A 15,615-nucleotide genomic window follows, 5' to 3' on the forward strand; every position below is an offset into this window, starting at 1 on the left:
ACATGTCTGTCTCCTACTTCACCCCTTTACTGTATGTGCCTCTGTTACAGTTGCAGTCCGACATGGTCAGTATCAACGCCTCACAAGCGCTGTTCGTGTCAGAACAAGGGGGAGAGCACTCATTGTTGCAGACAGATACAATGGTCAGCCTAGAGGTATGTACACCATTGGAGATTCCGGGTTAGAGGGGGCACGGGGGGCACGGGTGGCCCAGTCATCTAAGGCGCCGCCATTCGCTTAAAGATTTAGGGGGTCCCTGATTCCAATACTTAAGTAGCAACGTTAAGGTCCCCAGGATCCTCCTTAATGTCATGGGGCACTGGTGGCCAGTTGTCTAAGGTGCTGCGATTCGCTGTGCAGAGTTGCATCCCTTGAACACGCCAGAAACCTATGATTGTGGGTTCGAATCCTGATTCGCCCCGATTATGTTTCTAGGTTTGTCAGCACCATACCCGTGCTTGTGGGTTTCACCGAAGTGGTAAACGTCTGAGACCTGCGTTACTTCGGGCTTTCCTCCCACATTAAGCTGACATGCTGTGATATAACTGGAATACTGTTAAAAACGGCATTAAACCCAACTCACTTACTCCGGGTTAGATGGGACTTGGTTGATTGCTTGTCATCATACCTCGACAATGTTGATCAGTGATCATAATATCAATCTCTGGTTTGTCTGTCCAGTACTAATCATGCTAATTATTTACAGGCTGTCGCCAAATAGCTGGAATCTTGTGGAGTGCAGCATTAAACAACAAACAAAACAAATAATCTAGATTCAACCAGGGTTGAAATAAGCCTTGAATTTGGCAGTCGAGGCCTTGAAAAGGCTTTATTGTTTTAATTGCCTTGAAAACCCCAAACAGTGTGATAGAATGCCTTGAAAAGGTCTTGCATTGGACGTACATGGTTGATTCTGCTATTAAATATTCATATAATTTTTCACTTATAGATTTGTGATGTTGCAAGAGATTGTAACTTCAATAGAAAATATTTAAACACTTGCGTGTGGACTTAGATGTTTTATTGGTTTATATTTAATATACATTCTTGCTATGATAGAAAGTAAGAGTATGTTATTATTTATTTGAAAGAACACTTGGGTTTAACTTTTAGGCTGAAAGTGTTGGGATTGCCTTTTTAACATTTAAATGACATTCTGACGGTCACTTTCCTTATCACACAAGCGATGCTCTGATTGGTCAGATGAAAGGTTGTTTTGACGTGACCTGGGGCGGTCTGGTAGCCTAGTGGTGAAAGCGTTAGCTCGTCACGCCGAAGACCCTTGTTCGATTCCTGACATGGGTACAATGTGTGAAGCCCATTTCTGGTGTCCCCTGCTGTGATATTGCTGGAACATTGCAAAAAGCAGCGTAAAACCTGACTCACTTGACGTGACCTATAATGGGATGTCCTCAGATCTTTGTTAAGCGGTAGCAAGAAGTAAAGATCTGATTTTAATGACATTGCCTTTGACATAACAAAATTTGCAGATTTCTGCATACCTGTTGAAAATTCTCATTCCTGAATAAAGTTAATCCTGTAAGTTTTACCTTTTTTAAACGTATGCATATAAGAATATTTTTAAAATTGTCCACACTTCGATTCCAGTACTTGAACTCAACAGTGCTGAAACTTACAGAAGCCGTCGATCAGCTCTTCGTTACATTCACAAAGAACAGGAATGAGTTGAACAATGCAACAGCTCATATTGCGGGAATCCTCCGATTTCTTCATGCACAGTTCCCATCAGGTAGGATGAGTGGAGAGTTGTATATTCTGTTTATAGAAATATATTAATGCTTCCAGAGTCAACTTAGGCACAAGGCCCACTGAACACACACTATAATAGGATGTATAACATCACAATTTACAAAAACAGTTGTAGCATTATTACTGTTTAAGAAATAAACGACTCGTGGTCGTTGTTTATTTCTTATATGGGTGATCAGCATTATGTAAGTCTCTTCAAGGATGTTGATAAAATGTACAAGCAATAATAATATTTACACAGATTTTAATAATGAAGACTCCCCAAATAGAATTTGACCAAGGAAATGTCAGACAAGTCCAATTTTGAAGAGGTGGTAAGGTTTGGTATTTCCCACATACTCTCACAATTCTCACGTACAACTTACCAGACAATTCCCTCTAAAAAATAACGATATCCAATATATGATGTCATCAAGTTGTTTGACATCATGATAGAACAATGTTTTATCGTGAATTAAACCATGCTTCGTTCTTCATTGGTGTTTGCTATCTTATATTAATTGATAAATAACTTAATTTTCAATTTGAAGAAATGTATAAGCATATGTTTAGCTTTATCTGACCAGTCGGGGCCATGTGTATTTAGTTGCATAGTTGCGTCCCTTGGGTGTGCCCGAAACCTATGATTGTGGGTTCGAATCCCAGTCAGCCCCGATTATGTTTCTAGGTTTGTCAGCACCATACCCATGCTCGTGGGTTTCACCGAAGTGGTAAACGTCTGAGACCTGCATTACTTCGGGCTTTCCTCCCACATTAAGCTGACAAGCCACGATATAACTGGAATACTGTTAAAAGCTCACTCACTGAAACCATATTACTATAAATATTTGCAACCAGTATTTAACTTTAGTCGTTACTGTCATTTGTACTAAATAAGTGAATAGTGAAAGGTGAAATATAACTCACGATATATATGCTATGTTCACAATATGCACAATGTAAGTCTCTAAATAATGTACCATGTTGGGCTAGTAAACTGAAGTATGGCCAAGTGAACATGTTTTTTACTAGCCTAATGTCCATTGGGTAAAATGTTTTTGCCACACACTGCATACAAGCGGCTATCTGTACCATGATTAGGCCTTATTTGCATGTTGTATGTAGTGTTATCTGTCATTTTAAAGTTATAACTTATTTTGCATGAGATCTAGATTCAGTATATATGACAACTGGTTTTTTTTTGTGTATATGTTCCATCTGACATAACTTTTTTGTTCAGCCACTTGCATGTCTTGCTTCTTGGTATGAGTTGTCTTTCTTTGCCTGCTGTAGCTCTGGGTCAAAGTTCACATGCAACCATGGAAACCACATCTCCAACCCCAGTTTCATCTCCTGCCTCAGTTAAAGGTATTGACTATTGGCCATAAGTTGGGAGATAAACACACTGTGTTTTCAATGTAGATCTAGGTTACTTGGAGATCTAACCATGTTATTTGAATTTGACTCTGCAGTTAGGAACTTTGGAAACTTGAAATACACTTTCCTAATCTGTGTCTATCATGTTTACTGCCCAATCAGTAATGCTACACATTCTTTGAATGTTTGTAGCAATCTCACTCATGTGCACATTTGAAACCTGTAGTTCTACTTAGTGTTTCAAATTTCCAACACTGACTGAAGAAGAAGAACTCTCCCAGTTCCTTATACATGTATATGAAATTTAGTAGTTATGTGGACGTCAAATAGGATGTTTCCATCCGAGGTGGTTATTGAGATTTGGAACCTGATTAACTGATCGGAATCAAGTAGTTTTGCAAATTCATTATAGAATCCATGATTATAGGGAACAGTGTCACATCAAGCATCTTTATACCATGTCTAACAGGTCCTGTACCCACTTTACATGATCAAACACCTGTCTGAATGATTGATGGTACCTCGTATATAAAAAAAACAAAACAAAAAAGCTACGTGTTGAAATGTGAAAGTTTATGCTATGACTCCACTATCATGAGTATATCTAATCATAATAAGAAAATGCTAAGGTAGCTTAGTGGACTAACCAGCTAACAAGTGGTCTAACTTGTGAAGCTTTCACACAATATCTGTTTGTTAATACCATATTTTCTTGAGTTTAGTACACACGTTTTTCCTCTGATCACTTGCATGGGAGCGTCGACGGTGCCTTGTCAAATTGTTCCATGTGAAAAACAAATAACTGGCAATTGCGATCAGCTGTACAGAAGTGCTACGCTTATGGTTATTATTATTATAAATATATTTAGTAAAAGCTGCAACTAAAATAACATGATATTGGAATATATTATTCCTGATTTCAAAAATATTTTTAGATATAATTTTTCCTGATCCTTGCATCAAAATCAAGTTATATCATTGGGTATGTTTTAACCAAATCACTGGTAGATTCTAAGAAAACGTGTGTACAGCTGATTGCCGTTTCGGGCCTAGTGTACCAGAACATTCACAAGGTAATCTTCGTCCCTGCATGCAAAACAATGCCTAGCAGAACAAAAAATAGAATTTAAACAGTACATCATAATGTCTGGTGATTTTTTATCTCATATTTGTACTGACCAAGTTTCTGATCACCTGTTCGTTTACGGGAATTTGCTGAAGGGGTACGCTGTACTTTTTTTATGCTCATAATATTTTATTATTTTTTTCTTCTCCAAAATACTGAATCCGCTTAGAGGGGAGTGCGCATTATTCTTGGGTGTGCACTATACTCAAGTAAATATGGTATATACGTTGCAAATTTTCTGTCAAGAACTCTGAGAGCACAGCAAACAGTCATCTGTCTCCCAAACCCTAGAGAACATATTTTTGTAAAAATAGTCCAACTCAAGTCTAGAATGATTTGGCAAGTCCATATTGCCTCTGCTGAAAGTTTGCACTCTTCTGGGCTCCATTTGAATTTTATTTTTATTTTGTGTATATATAGTTTTCTAAATTATTTCTGTGACTAAATGTTAGTCTAAATAACAACTGTCATTCTTTGTAGGAAACCTGTCTACACCTGGAAAAACACCTGCATCTGTGGCAACACCTGCACCTACAACTGTAAAGCCAACTCCTGCAGTTGTAATCAAGGGAATCAACAACTTGACTGGTAATGGCAGGCTTGTCATAATGCATTTGTTTCTGTTGTTTGTTCTTTGTCTTCATTGTGGGAATGCAAGGGACAGACTAGGCCTCTAGTAGTACTGTTTGTTGTAATAACCTGCTACAATGGAGATTGGATGACCACAGTGGCTGCTGAGGAGGAAATAGTTCTTGGAACTGTAATTTCATCTTGGCTGCGTCTTACTTTGTGCTTATTCTGTAACTTTGCATGCAGTAATGAAATAAGATGGGTGGAATTTAGAATAGCGGTGTGGCGTTTTTTTCTTTCTTAATCTGCCATGATTAGAAGTAGACAATGTAATGTTCTCTCTGTCAGATGTGACTTTCAGGCAGAAGTGACTCTTTTTCTACAGCAATAATTCTATTATGTACATATTTTCCAACTTCATAATCTATAAAATTTCTGAAAGCTTGTCTTTCGTAGATACACACATTATTTGTTTGTCATGTCGATAGGGACTCGGTGGGGTAGTTAAAGCGTTCGCCGAATCCCCGGGTTCAATTCCCCACATGGGGACAATGTGTGAAGCCTATTTCTGGTGTCCCCCGCCGTGATATTGCAAGAATACTGCTAAAAGCGGCACAAACACATACTCAATCACTCATGTCAGTAGGGCCACATTACGTCTGCAACTGATAATAACAAGGAAATTTGAAATTTCCTGTAACCAACCCATCCTGTTTCAGATCTCTCGACATTTTTCAATCGCTGGGATATACACGGTGATGGCAAAGTGGATCCGGACATCCTCCCCGACTTCCTGGGTGCAGCAGCTCCAAGTAAGGAGCAGCTAAGACCTTTCGACGCTGACAGCGACGGCAAATACACCATGCAGGAGTTTGCCGCAGCTCTCGGTTTCAAGTCTCAAACAGACCATACTGATACAACAGGTAAGTATTCCAATTGTCAACCAGTGAGGATTCAGGGTGACATTAGGTCCCCAGCAGTCTATGCTTGTCATACTTGATATGTTAATGTGACATAATTATAGGTTGTCAGACGCAGTGACGTGATTGAATTTCATATCATACCCAAACAGCATGGATTGTTGCTCATAATATCAATCATTAGTTTGTCGGGGCGGTGGGGGTAGCGTTGTGGTGAAAGCTTTGGCTCATAACGCCGAAGACACGGGTTCGATTCCTCACATGGGTACAATGTGTGACGCTCATACCGGTGTCCCCCGCCGTGATATTGCAGGAATATTGCTATAAGCGGCGTTAACTCACTCACTCACTCACTCACTCACTCACTCACTCACTCATTTGTCTGATCCCGACTCAAATATTTACAAGCCTCTAGAATATTGCTGTGTGTGGCATTAAACAACAACCAAACAAACAAATCTCAATTGTTAATCATCAAAGCATGAAGACATTGCCAGTCCTTTCCCCTTACATGAAAAGATATTAAGGTATTCACAATGTTATATCTGGCTTGAAGCTGACAAACTATGTTATGACTGAAATACTGTAATAAACAGAATTAATCCCATGATAGCCATAAAAGGCGATGATGCTTGTCGTAAGAGGCGACTAAAACTAAAAGGATCGGGTGGTCAGACTCGCTGATTTGGTTGATGCATGTCATCGTACCTCAATTGAGTGGATCGATCCTCATGATGTCAATCACTGGATTGTCTGGTCCAGACTCAATTAATTTACAGACCACCATCATATAGCTGGAATATTTCTGAGTGTAACTTTAAACAACAAACAAACCAAACCAAGTCACTCACGTGTGTACATTGCAAGGGTGGCTCCCTTGGGCACACTTGAGACCTACAATCGTGGGTTTGAATCCTGTTTCGTCCAGATATGTTTCCAGGTTTGTCAGCACCATACCAATGCTTGGTAAATGTCTGAGACCTGCATCACTTCATGCGTTCCTCCAACATTGAGGTGATGAGCCGTGATAAGTGGCGGAAAAGCCAACTCACTCACTCACTCACTCACTCACTCACTCACTCACTCACTCACTCACTCACTCACTCACTCACTCACTCACTCCTTATCAATTGGGTGATCAGCCTCGGTGACTTGGTTGATTATATGATATCGTATGGTAACGGTTGGTCATAATATCAATCACTGGATTGTCTGGTCTGGTCAGTTATTCAAAGGATGCCGTCATATAGCTGGAATATTGCTGAGCATGGTGTTAAACAACAAACACTCTTTTACTTGGTTGCCATGGTTACGTCTTCATGATCATCATGCTTGATTTTTTTTCAGAGGAAGATCTGCAAAAAATATTCGCATGAAAAGACAGAGGAAGAGGATGGAAAAAGGATTTATTTTTATAAACAAGGAATATAATCAGTGATCATCAAGTGATCATCAAGTGGTTGTTCAGACATATATTTGGAAGAAATATCACCATATTTTTATGAACAAGAATATTTGACAAAATTGCTCATATAATTCCTGTTGCTTGAGAACATCAGAGGTACTGATATTGTATGAATATGACTAGTGTATTATATAGTTGCCATGGTTACAGGAGTTCTTTGTCATAGTTAAGGTGTGTCTGGATAGATAGAAGTAACTGACAAAGAACATAGAATTGTTTAGTTCATGCCTTAAGAGATTTAATATTTGAATTATTTGGTAATGTGAATAATTTTTGGTAAAGAAAGCAAATTGTGGCAACTAATTACAAACAAATGATATTTCCCTACGTACACAAAGGTTAACTTTTTCATGAAAATTGAACACCTTCTAAGAATAAGTTTGACAACACCCACCGATCTTTTGATTGTGTTTTCGGATTTGCCTTGATAAACATACAGAATGTACCTAATGGTAACATTTACCATTTGTTTCATGTAATGATTCTGTAAATGTTTCAATAGCCTCAAGAACAAATAGTTTCTGATAACTTACAAATACCTATTGTTGATATGTATTAGATAAAAAATGAAGAAAAGTATTATGTTTCTGCTCCTTACCTGCGTCATTTTCAACTCCGCACACCAGGCTTTGTTATTTTCCAGTTATAACAATGGAGGACAGCTATGTTTTTCCTTCATAATACAAAGATTATCGTGTTCCAGCAAGTGATGAGCTTGTCACAAAATAAAGAGAAAATATGGATTGTCCCATCATTTTAGGGGAAATAAAAGACCAGAATCATAGTACATTTCTGTTAGCCTTATTAGTTGAATTGTCAATATTGATACATTATTCTTATTTAGTGAATGTTATGTCTAAGGTCACAACTCAATGACAAATTCTTAAACAGGTATATGATGAGATAGGTGAAGCAGTGTACATATTTGTGATCAGTGTTGATCCTTAATGTAAAAATCCCCAAGTAATGAGACTTGTGATAAGCAATGTGTCATGTTTCTCTTCTGCCAGGTTACACCCCGTCATTGTCGTCCCCCAGGACATGCCGGAAAGCTAGGACCGTCTTTGTATATGATATGCTTGATGTAAGAGGCGACTAATGGGATCAGGTGGTCAGGCTCTCTTCTGCCTGGTTACACCCCGTCATTGTAGTCCCCCAGGACATGCTGGGAAACTAGGACCGTCAGTATATATGATATGCTTGTCGTAAGAGGCGACTAACGGGATCGGGTGGTCAGGCTCTCTTCTGCCTGGTTACACCCCGTCATTGTCGTCCCCCAGGACATGCCGGGAAACTAGGACCATCTTTGTATATGATATGCTTGATGTAAGAGGCGACTAATGGGATCGGGAGGTCAGTCTCGCTGACTTGATTGATGCATGTCATCATATGCCAGGTGCGTGGATTGATGCTCATGATGTCAATCACTGGATTGTCTGGTTCAGACTCGATTATTTACAGACCGCCGTCATATGGCTGGAATATTGCTGAGTGCGGCATAAAACAACAAACAAACAAACAATATATATATGAGATACGGAATGATGCCTTTGTCCGACCTAGTATGATGATGATGATGATGATGATGTTTTACAGAGTGTGTGCACTTTACAAGTAGACATGTTCTTGTGTGTTTGCGCTGCTCCACTCTGGGGTTCAGTAGATGTGACAGTCCACCATACAAATGTTAGAGAGAACAGGCATGTGAAATATTTGTAATTTTGTGCTTTGTAATTGTCCGGCAACATTTTCTGTGAGACCAGTGACTTTTTGGAGTCAATGGTCAAGTTTGCTGCGACAATTATGATAGTTAGTCAAACCCTGAAATGGTCTATGATAAGACTCTTAACATGTCCAGGACAACATGATTGCATTTCTTGGTAATTATTTTCGACCTTGTCCTTAATATGTTTGTCACAAATTAAACTTCAACTAGGTCAGGAACTTAGGGACACCTGGTATCTATTTTTGTTTATGGTGTAAACAAAATTCGAAAGGAGTGAAACTTGACCCCTCACTCACCCCATAGCCAGGATGAAAATTGTAAAACAGTACCATCAAACTAATTCAAATCCCAATCTTGTTTATTTGAAACAGTTGTGTAAACAATTTAGCTTTGACTTTTTACTGAATGTGCTTCAGTACATATACATTGCTTTGTCCATGAAGTTTGATTTGTCCACTGTTTGAAATTTGAAATAGGAATGCTATGAAGTAAACCATTGTGTGTAGAGAAGCATGTCGAGGGGACGTGAAATACGGGACCCCTGCATTATGAACAAAGGTTTAGTTATTATACAGTGTTTTGTGCCCTGTGTTTACAGATTGGCTCTATTTGATTTACAAATCACTGAGAGCAAAGCATCTGTCTGCTTTGTTTTGATGTCCTTTATACGTACTGGAAGACTAGTGTTGACTGCAGTCTGTGTGACATGTTAAGATGGATTCTGTTTGCTGTCAATATGGGACTTTCTGAGATTTTGTAATGTCTTCAGTCTTTTCTTCATATCCACGAATGTTTTCATTCCTAAGCAAATGATTTGGGGTGCAGCTCTTTCGGTAAGCACTTTAGGAAAATAGTTCCAGCACAGATTTGATTTTAAAGTTTTGAGACTTTTTCATCCAGATTTCCTCATTCTTACATTCCTTTTTGTCTTTCAGGATTTCAAGTTGCCCACTGTCAAATGTCATTTCAAACAATAACACGTGTTTAGATATTCTTTTGAAATATTGATACAATTATCCATTCATTTTCATTATACAGTGAAATGCTTTTAAACTGGACATTACCACCAAAGTGAAATCACCTGGAGTTATATCATGTTACATGTTCGTACTGGGATCTTTGAATGGCATTTAGAAATTGGACATGTAACTTATGACAAGACGGATTGGATGATCAACTTCTGTATTGTAGTTCTAGCTACATTTAGATTGTAACACCATTATCAAGCAAGTGTTAGATCTACACAGAAACATCGCTGAAGTTGTTGGACTGAACAGTATATTGGAATTAATTTTCTGTTCCGGTATATTGGGTAAAAATAAAACAAGTTTTGTGTTTATTTGTATCATTGTAACCTAAAAAATACACAAATTTATTCACATGTGATGTTTTCCTTTGAAACTGATTTACAAAACAATGTAAACTTCAGTATATAGAAAATATGATCTGGATGTGCAATCAGTGTCAATTGATGTCAAACACTTTAGCACTTATATATCACAATAGGTATCTCAATACAGTGGGTCTGCAACGAAAACACTATGAGGCGAATATGATTTATATCACGAATATAGGGTAACAAACACGAATATTAATTCACAATTACAATAACAAATCAGCAGTTTATGTATTATTTATAATATTCAGTAAAACAATAACATAATTTATTTGACATTGTTTGTTAATTATTAATAAATTATACATTTATATACTGCACTAATCCAGGTACTAGTATCTGCTCAAATGCGACAATGGCCAGTGAAAACAATACTATCAAATTAAATATTATTAGAGTTGTCATCGAAAGAAATCTATGCATATAATATGTTGTTATGGATATTTTTAGGTACAGTGAATGTAAATATACATGATAGCATATTCATTAATATTCGATTCTAGTGGCCATGAATAACGAATTCAATTCATGAATGGTTACGGTTCGATTTACCGAATACGCGAGTTAATCGTAACAGCCGTACAATACAGATACCTGTATCGCAGTATATTGCAATACAAACCTTTTCCAATGCTTGGACCTGTTTAATTATAATGAAGTTGATCATCCCAAACTATCACATCATGAGTAATATTTTTGTCAGAAGGATAGATGAGGGTACTGATGAATGATGCTAATGGCATTTCACTGTGTAAAGATTCATGTGTTAATCATTCAATGAAGAGACATTGTCCATATCATTGTTAGGACACAAAATTCATATCAAGCTTTCCGAGAAGGCGACCTGTGTTCAAAATATCACCCTTTAGCATTGTAAATAAAGATGTTTATTTTTCTCTATTTGTATGTATGTAAATAGTTGTACATAGATACCTTGAAGGAATTCTCATGATTATGTCAGTTCTCAGATTTTGATAATTGCTTGTGACGGTTCCAAGTTGCTAATGCTAGTCCTTGCATTGCCCTCTACATATCATCAGTGAAACACAATTGTTAGATATTTACCCCAGATATTTATTGGTACCAAGTGGATATAGTTCATCGTTATAGAGTCTTGCATCTCACTGGATGAGTTGATTCTTTGATCGGTAGAGTAGACGTACAAACAAGCAGTTTGTACTAATGATAACTTCAAATTTGGGGGTTGGGCATTGGGTGAGGTAGACCAGTGGTTGAAGCGTTCACTTGAAACGCCTAAGGTACAGGTTGGATTTTCAGCATGGGTAGAGCGAGTGAGCCCATTTCTGGTGTCCCTGCTGTGATCATTCCTCAGTGCAGATACTAAAACCTTTATCAAGTATGTAAGTAACATATTTGTGTCCTGATCTCACAAAACTGAACAGGGTTTTTGCTTATCAGGTTTGTGGGACACTTTATTTTTCGTTTTACTGAACTACCAACTGGAACCAAATACCAGAATCAGAATATAAAATATGGATAGTTTTTTTATGAATTTTATTTGTCAAACTGTTCTATCCTTGATGGCTTAGAAAATAAAAAAATAAACTTCAAAAAATAAGTTTGTAAAAACAGTGATCCAATGTACTGGATATTGTCTTTGACCACAGCAAACAGCTTATTAAGACACTGATACTCTTCTGTTAGAAGTAGCTATATATACTGCTCAAACGAAGTTACAGAACACCTGATTCTTTTATATTACTATAGATGACCTGTAGGCCTTTGTATCCTGTCGCCATCCTATTATTTTTATCAATAATAATAACAGTAATAATATGTATATTTCAAAAGGAAATGGCAGGTTTTAATAACTTTTCCCGTATTCTTGTATTAGTGGTAATAATTACTCAATGTTCAAGGACTTAATGTATTTAAGATTATATATCCTATACTTTTGAATTTCATGTTTCATCATTTGTTTAGAGAGGTCTTGCAGTCCAATTTTTTTTAAGGACATTCCTAGTACTAATTGCAAATAAATGTAACGGATAATATTTTAAAGGATATTCATATTGTCTCTCCCATCAGTGATTGTCATCTGTTTAAACTAACTCTGCTAGCTTGGGTGGGTTTAAGTATTTGCATAATTAATTGTTGCCATAGAAACAGTAACTCTATGGTGACGGAATTGAATGTTTTCAACAAAAGGCTAACAACAGCCTGCATGAGAAATGTCATTCTTTAAATTCCCTTTCATTTGAAATCATGGAACACTTCCTTTGTCTTTTAAGCAGCGATGTGTGTTATTTTATTTTATTTTTATTATGTTTACTTTTCCAATAGTTTTGTTGTTAAAAGATGTCTTACAACGATTTCAATGTAGCAATCTTCATACTCATAATGGTGCCATTCCTTGATAGTTTTACATATTAAAAAAGTCTTTAAATTGTTGCTTAAGCTTCGTTAGTACAATTGGGGGGGGTAGCCTCGTGGTTAAAGCATTCACTTGTCACGCTGAAGACCCAGGTTCTATTCCCCACATGGGCACAATGTGTGAAGCACATCTCTGGTGCCCCCCACCGCGATATTGCTGGAATATTGCAAAAATCGGTGTAAAACCATACTCGCTCACTCACTCACTCATAAGTACATGTAAGTATTTCTGATATAAAAGTTGAAATTAGACTCAAACACATCTTATAGATATATTTGATACATGATTGAAAATTTAATTGTCGCCAATTCCAGACCAAATAACTTTAAGAAACCCAACATAACATAAGGTTTCAGCTGTTAATTTTATTTCAGGTTGAAAGAACACACTTTGCACTTGTAAACGTAGAGAAGAGATTACAATATTTCGCACTAGGCGATGACAGATTGATAAAATCACTGCACTAGATAGACATTTGTTCTTGCTGCGAATGCTAGAATTTTATAGCTGGAATGGTATGTTCCAGTAGAGGTATAACAGATGTGCTGGAGGGATGAACCAATCTTATTCACTCACTTAGTGTATACTCTCAACTTAGGGTAATGTTGTTATTGAACGTTTGTGTGGATAATGTGATTCCTGTGTCTAGTTGCTATTGGTAAAACTATTTGTGTAAGTGGTGTGTTAGCGAACAATATGAAACTCTGACTTGAGGAATCAAAGTTCCATTCAGTATTGATACCAACCTCATTCAATGTACTGTATGCCTTAGGAAGACTACTGGTTTGGGATAGCAATGGGCTTTTGAAATAGTCTTAGAAAAGGGTTCAGACCTGCTTACGTACCATTTGGATAATAGAATCTGACTGTGATGTGAACAGTGTTTAGCTTCGACTTGGTACCTTCCTGGTGGGTAAGGGCAGTGGAAATAAAACTACTTTCTGAGGCGCCGATTGTAGATGCCCTTCTGATGACTTTAAGACACTTTCTTGTAATGTGTAAAAGACTGCTGGCTATTTGATAAGGGTAAGCAGGTTGTGATATAATGAAATAGATCATAATACTCTAGTTGAGCACACCAGTTACATATTTGGATAACCCAATGTGAAGATTTCTGGGATCTTAAGTCAAATTTGGCTTTAGAACTATCCATGAACTAATATTCAATGAAACGAGGTTACGTGTATGCTAATAATAAATCACTCAAACCCTTAACCACAAGCAGCAGGGTTTTACCATTAATAGCTCTTTAAGCCAAAGCTTCATCAGAATTTGAAAGGTTTGTTAGGTAGCATAGAAAAGTGTGTCCCTCCATCGAACAGGGTCTCAGAATGCAATGTGGGGTAACATTGCCTCTATTTACTGCCACAGTGTGCAAGTGTTCCTTTCATCAGTCCTTGAGAGTCTTTTGTCCTGTCCATATGAATTGTGGGAGTTTGTTTGGTTCATATATGCTGTATGCAATAAAGCTTTATCATCATTGTGTGTAGTGTTGTAGTTACATTTCTTGTTCACGTGGGGGCACGGGTGGCCCAGTCGTCTAAGGCGCCGCGATTCGCTGTGCAGAATTGCGTCCCTTGGGCACGCCCGAAACCTATGATTGTGGGTTCGAATCCCGGTTCGCCCCGTTTCTTGTTTCTTGGTTTGTCAGCACCATACCCGTGCTCGTGGGTTTCACCGAAGTGGTAAACGTCTTAGACCTGCATCAATTCGGGATTTCCTCTCACATTAAGCTGACACACCGTAATATAACTGGAATAATGTTAAAAGCGGCGCTAAACCCAACTCACTCACTCTTGTTCACATATTAATGTATGTGCCGAATGTCATGAGTAATATGCACTCGGAACAGCTATGTACGCTCACAGCCTGTAAATACACATATTATCGACCGTGGACCAGGCAAACCACTGACTGGTACTATGAGGAACGACTCTCACTCCCTCACCACTCTATGTGGCGATTTTCACCATCAACCATGTCACTGAATCTGACTAACCGATCAATTATTAACGACCAGCATGGGTTGGTGTGGACCGCTTCAAATCCAGACTCCGTAGGGGGATAAATAGTTACTCTCACTCACACACTCACCACTCAACAGGGATAGAGGTACCGTGAAGATCCGGGGTAGAACAGGTCTTCAGCAACCCATGTTTGCCGTAATAGGCGACTTATGCTAGTGGAAAGAGAGATTGGGCGACTAACGTGATCGGGTGGTCAGAATCGCTGACTTGGCTGATGCATGTCATCGTATTCCAATTGCGTGGGCGATGTTCATGTCAACTTCTCTAGGCAAGGAAACTGGCCTTATACAGTCAGTTTACTCCCTTGCCTCGGGTAGATATGCCAATGTCAATTACTGTATTGTCTGTTCCAGACTCGATTATTCACAGGCTGCCGTCATATAGCTGGAATATTGTTGAGTGCAAACATCTGGAGTCCTGTGGGTTTTCTGACTCCGAAAAGGTCCCCAGTACCTAATACTTGAGGTATGAATCGCACACAGCCATCGAGTGGTTCTAATGTGTGATCTGGTTGATTGGATGATTGCCCCAGTGGTCTTCATCATAACTTATGCTATCAACCACTGGTTTGCCAGACCAAGCCTCGATTATACACATACCTGGAATGTTGCTGTTGTAGTGTACAACATTGATGATCGGGGTTAGAATTGGACAAAGCAACCCCTATTCCCGTAGCCGCAACTAACGGGATCGGGTGGTCAAGTTCGCTGACTTTGTTAATGTTTGTCATCGTATCCCAATTGCTTGGATCGATGCTCATGACATCACTCACTGTATACTGGTCCAGACTTTATTTACAGACCGCCGTCACATAGCTGGAATGTTACTGAGTGCGTTAAACAACAAACAAACAAACAACATTCA

At 38.3% G+C, this 15,615-nt stretch overlaps 1 protein-coding gene across 4 annotated transcripts in view; it reads left to right on the forward strand.

The window, feature by feature from the left end:
- LOC139480489 (EF-hand calcium-binding domain-containing protein 14-like) overlaps nucleotides 1-14,207 on the forward strand; it is a 32,279-nt gene extending 18,072 nt beyond the window's left edge. For 3 of the 4 annotated variants that reach the window (XM_071263579.1, XM_071263576.1, XM_071263577.1), the window contains exons 10-15: nucleotides 51-155; nucleotides 1,609-1,750; nucleotides 3,043-3,117; nucleotides 4,733-4,840; nucleotides 5,542-5,745; nucleotides 7,090-14,207. In XM_071263579.1, the coding sequence (XP_071119680.1) occupies nucleotides 51-155; nucleotides 1,609-1,750; nucleotides 3,043-3,117; nucleotides 4,733-4,840; nucleotides 5,542-5,745; nucleotides 7,090-7,118 (663 nt within the window). In that variant the 3' untranslated portion in view covers nucleotides 7,119-14,207. The remainder of the gene's footprint in view (nucleotides 1-50; nucleotides 156-1,608; nucleotides 1,751-3,042; nucleotides 3,118-4,732; nucleotides 4,841-5,541; nucleotides 5,746-7,089) is intronic. The other variant, XM_071263578.1, reaches the window with a different exon arrangement.
- Nucleotides 14,208-15,615: the final 1,408 nt, after the last annotated feature.

Source organism: Haliotis cracherodii, unplaced genomic scaffold, assembly GCF_022045235.1.
Source record: "Haliotis cracherodii isolate W230 unplaced genomic scaffold, xgHalCrac1.p SCAF_4, whole genome shotgun sequence".
Taxonomy (NCBI): Eukaryota; Metazoa; Mollusca; class Gastropoda; order Lepetellida; family Haliotidae; genus Haliotis; species Haliotis cracherodii.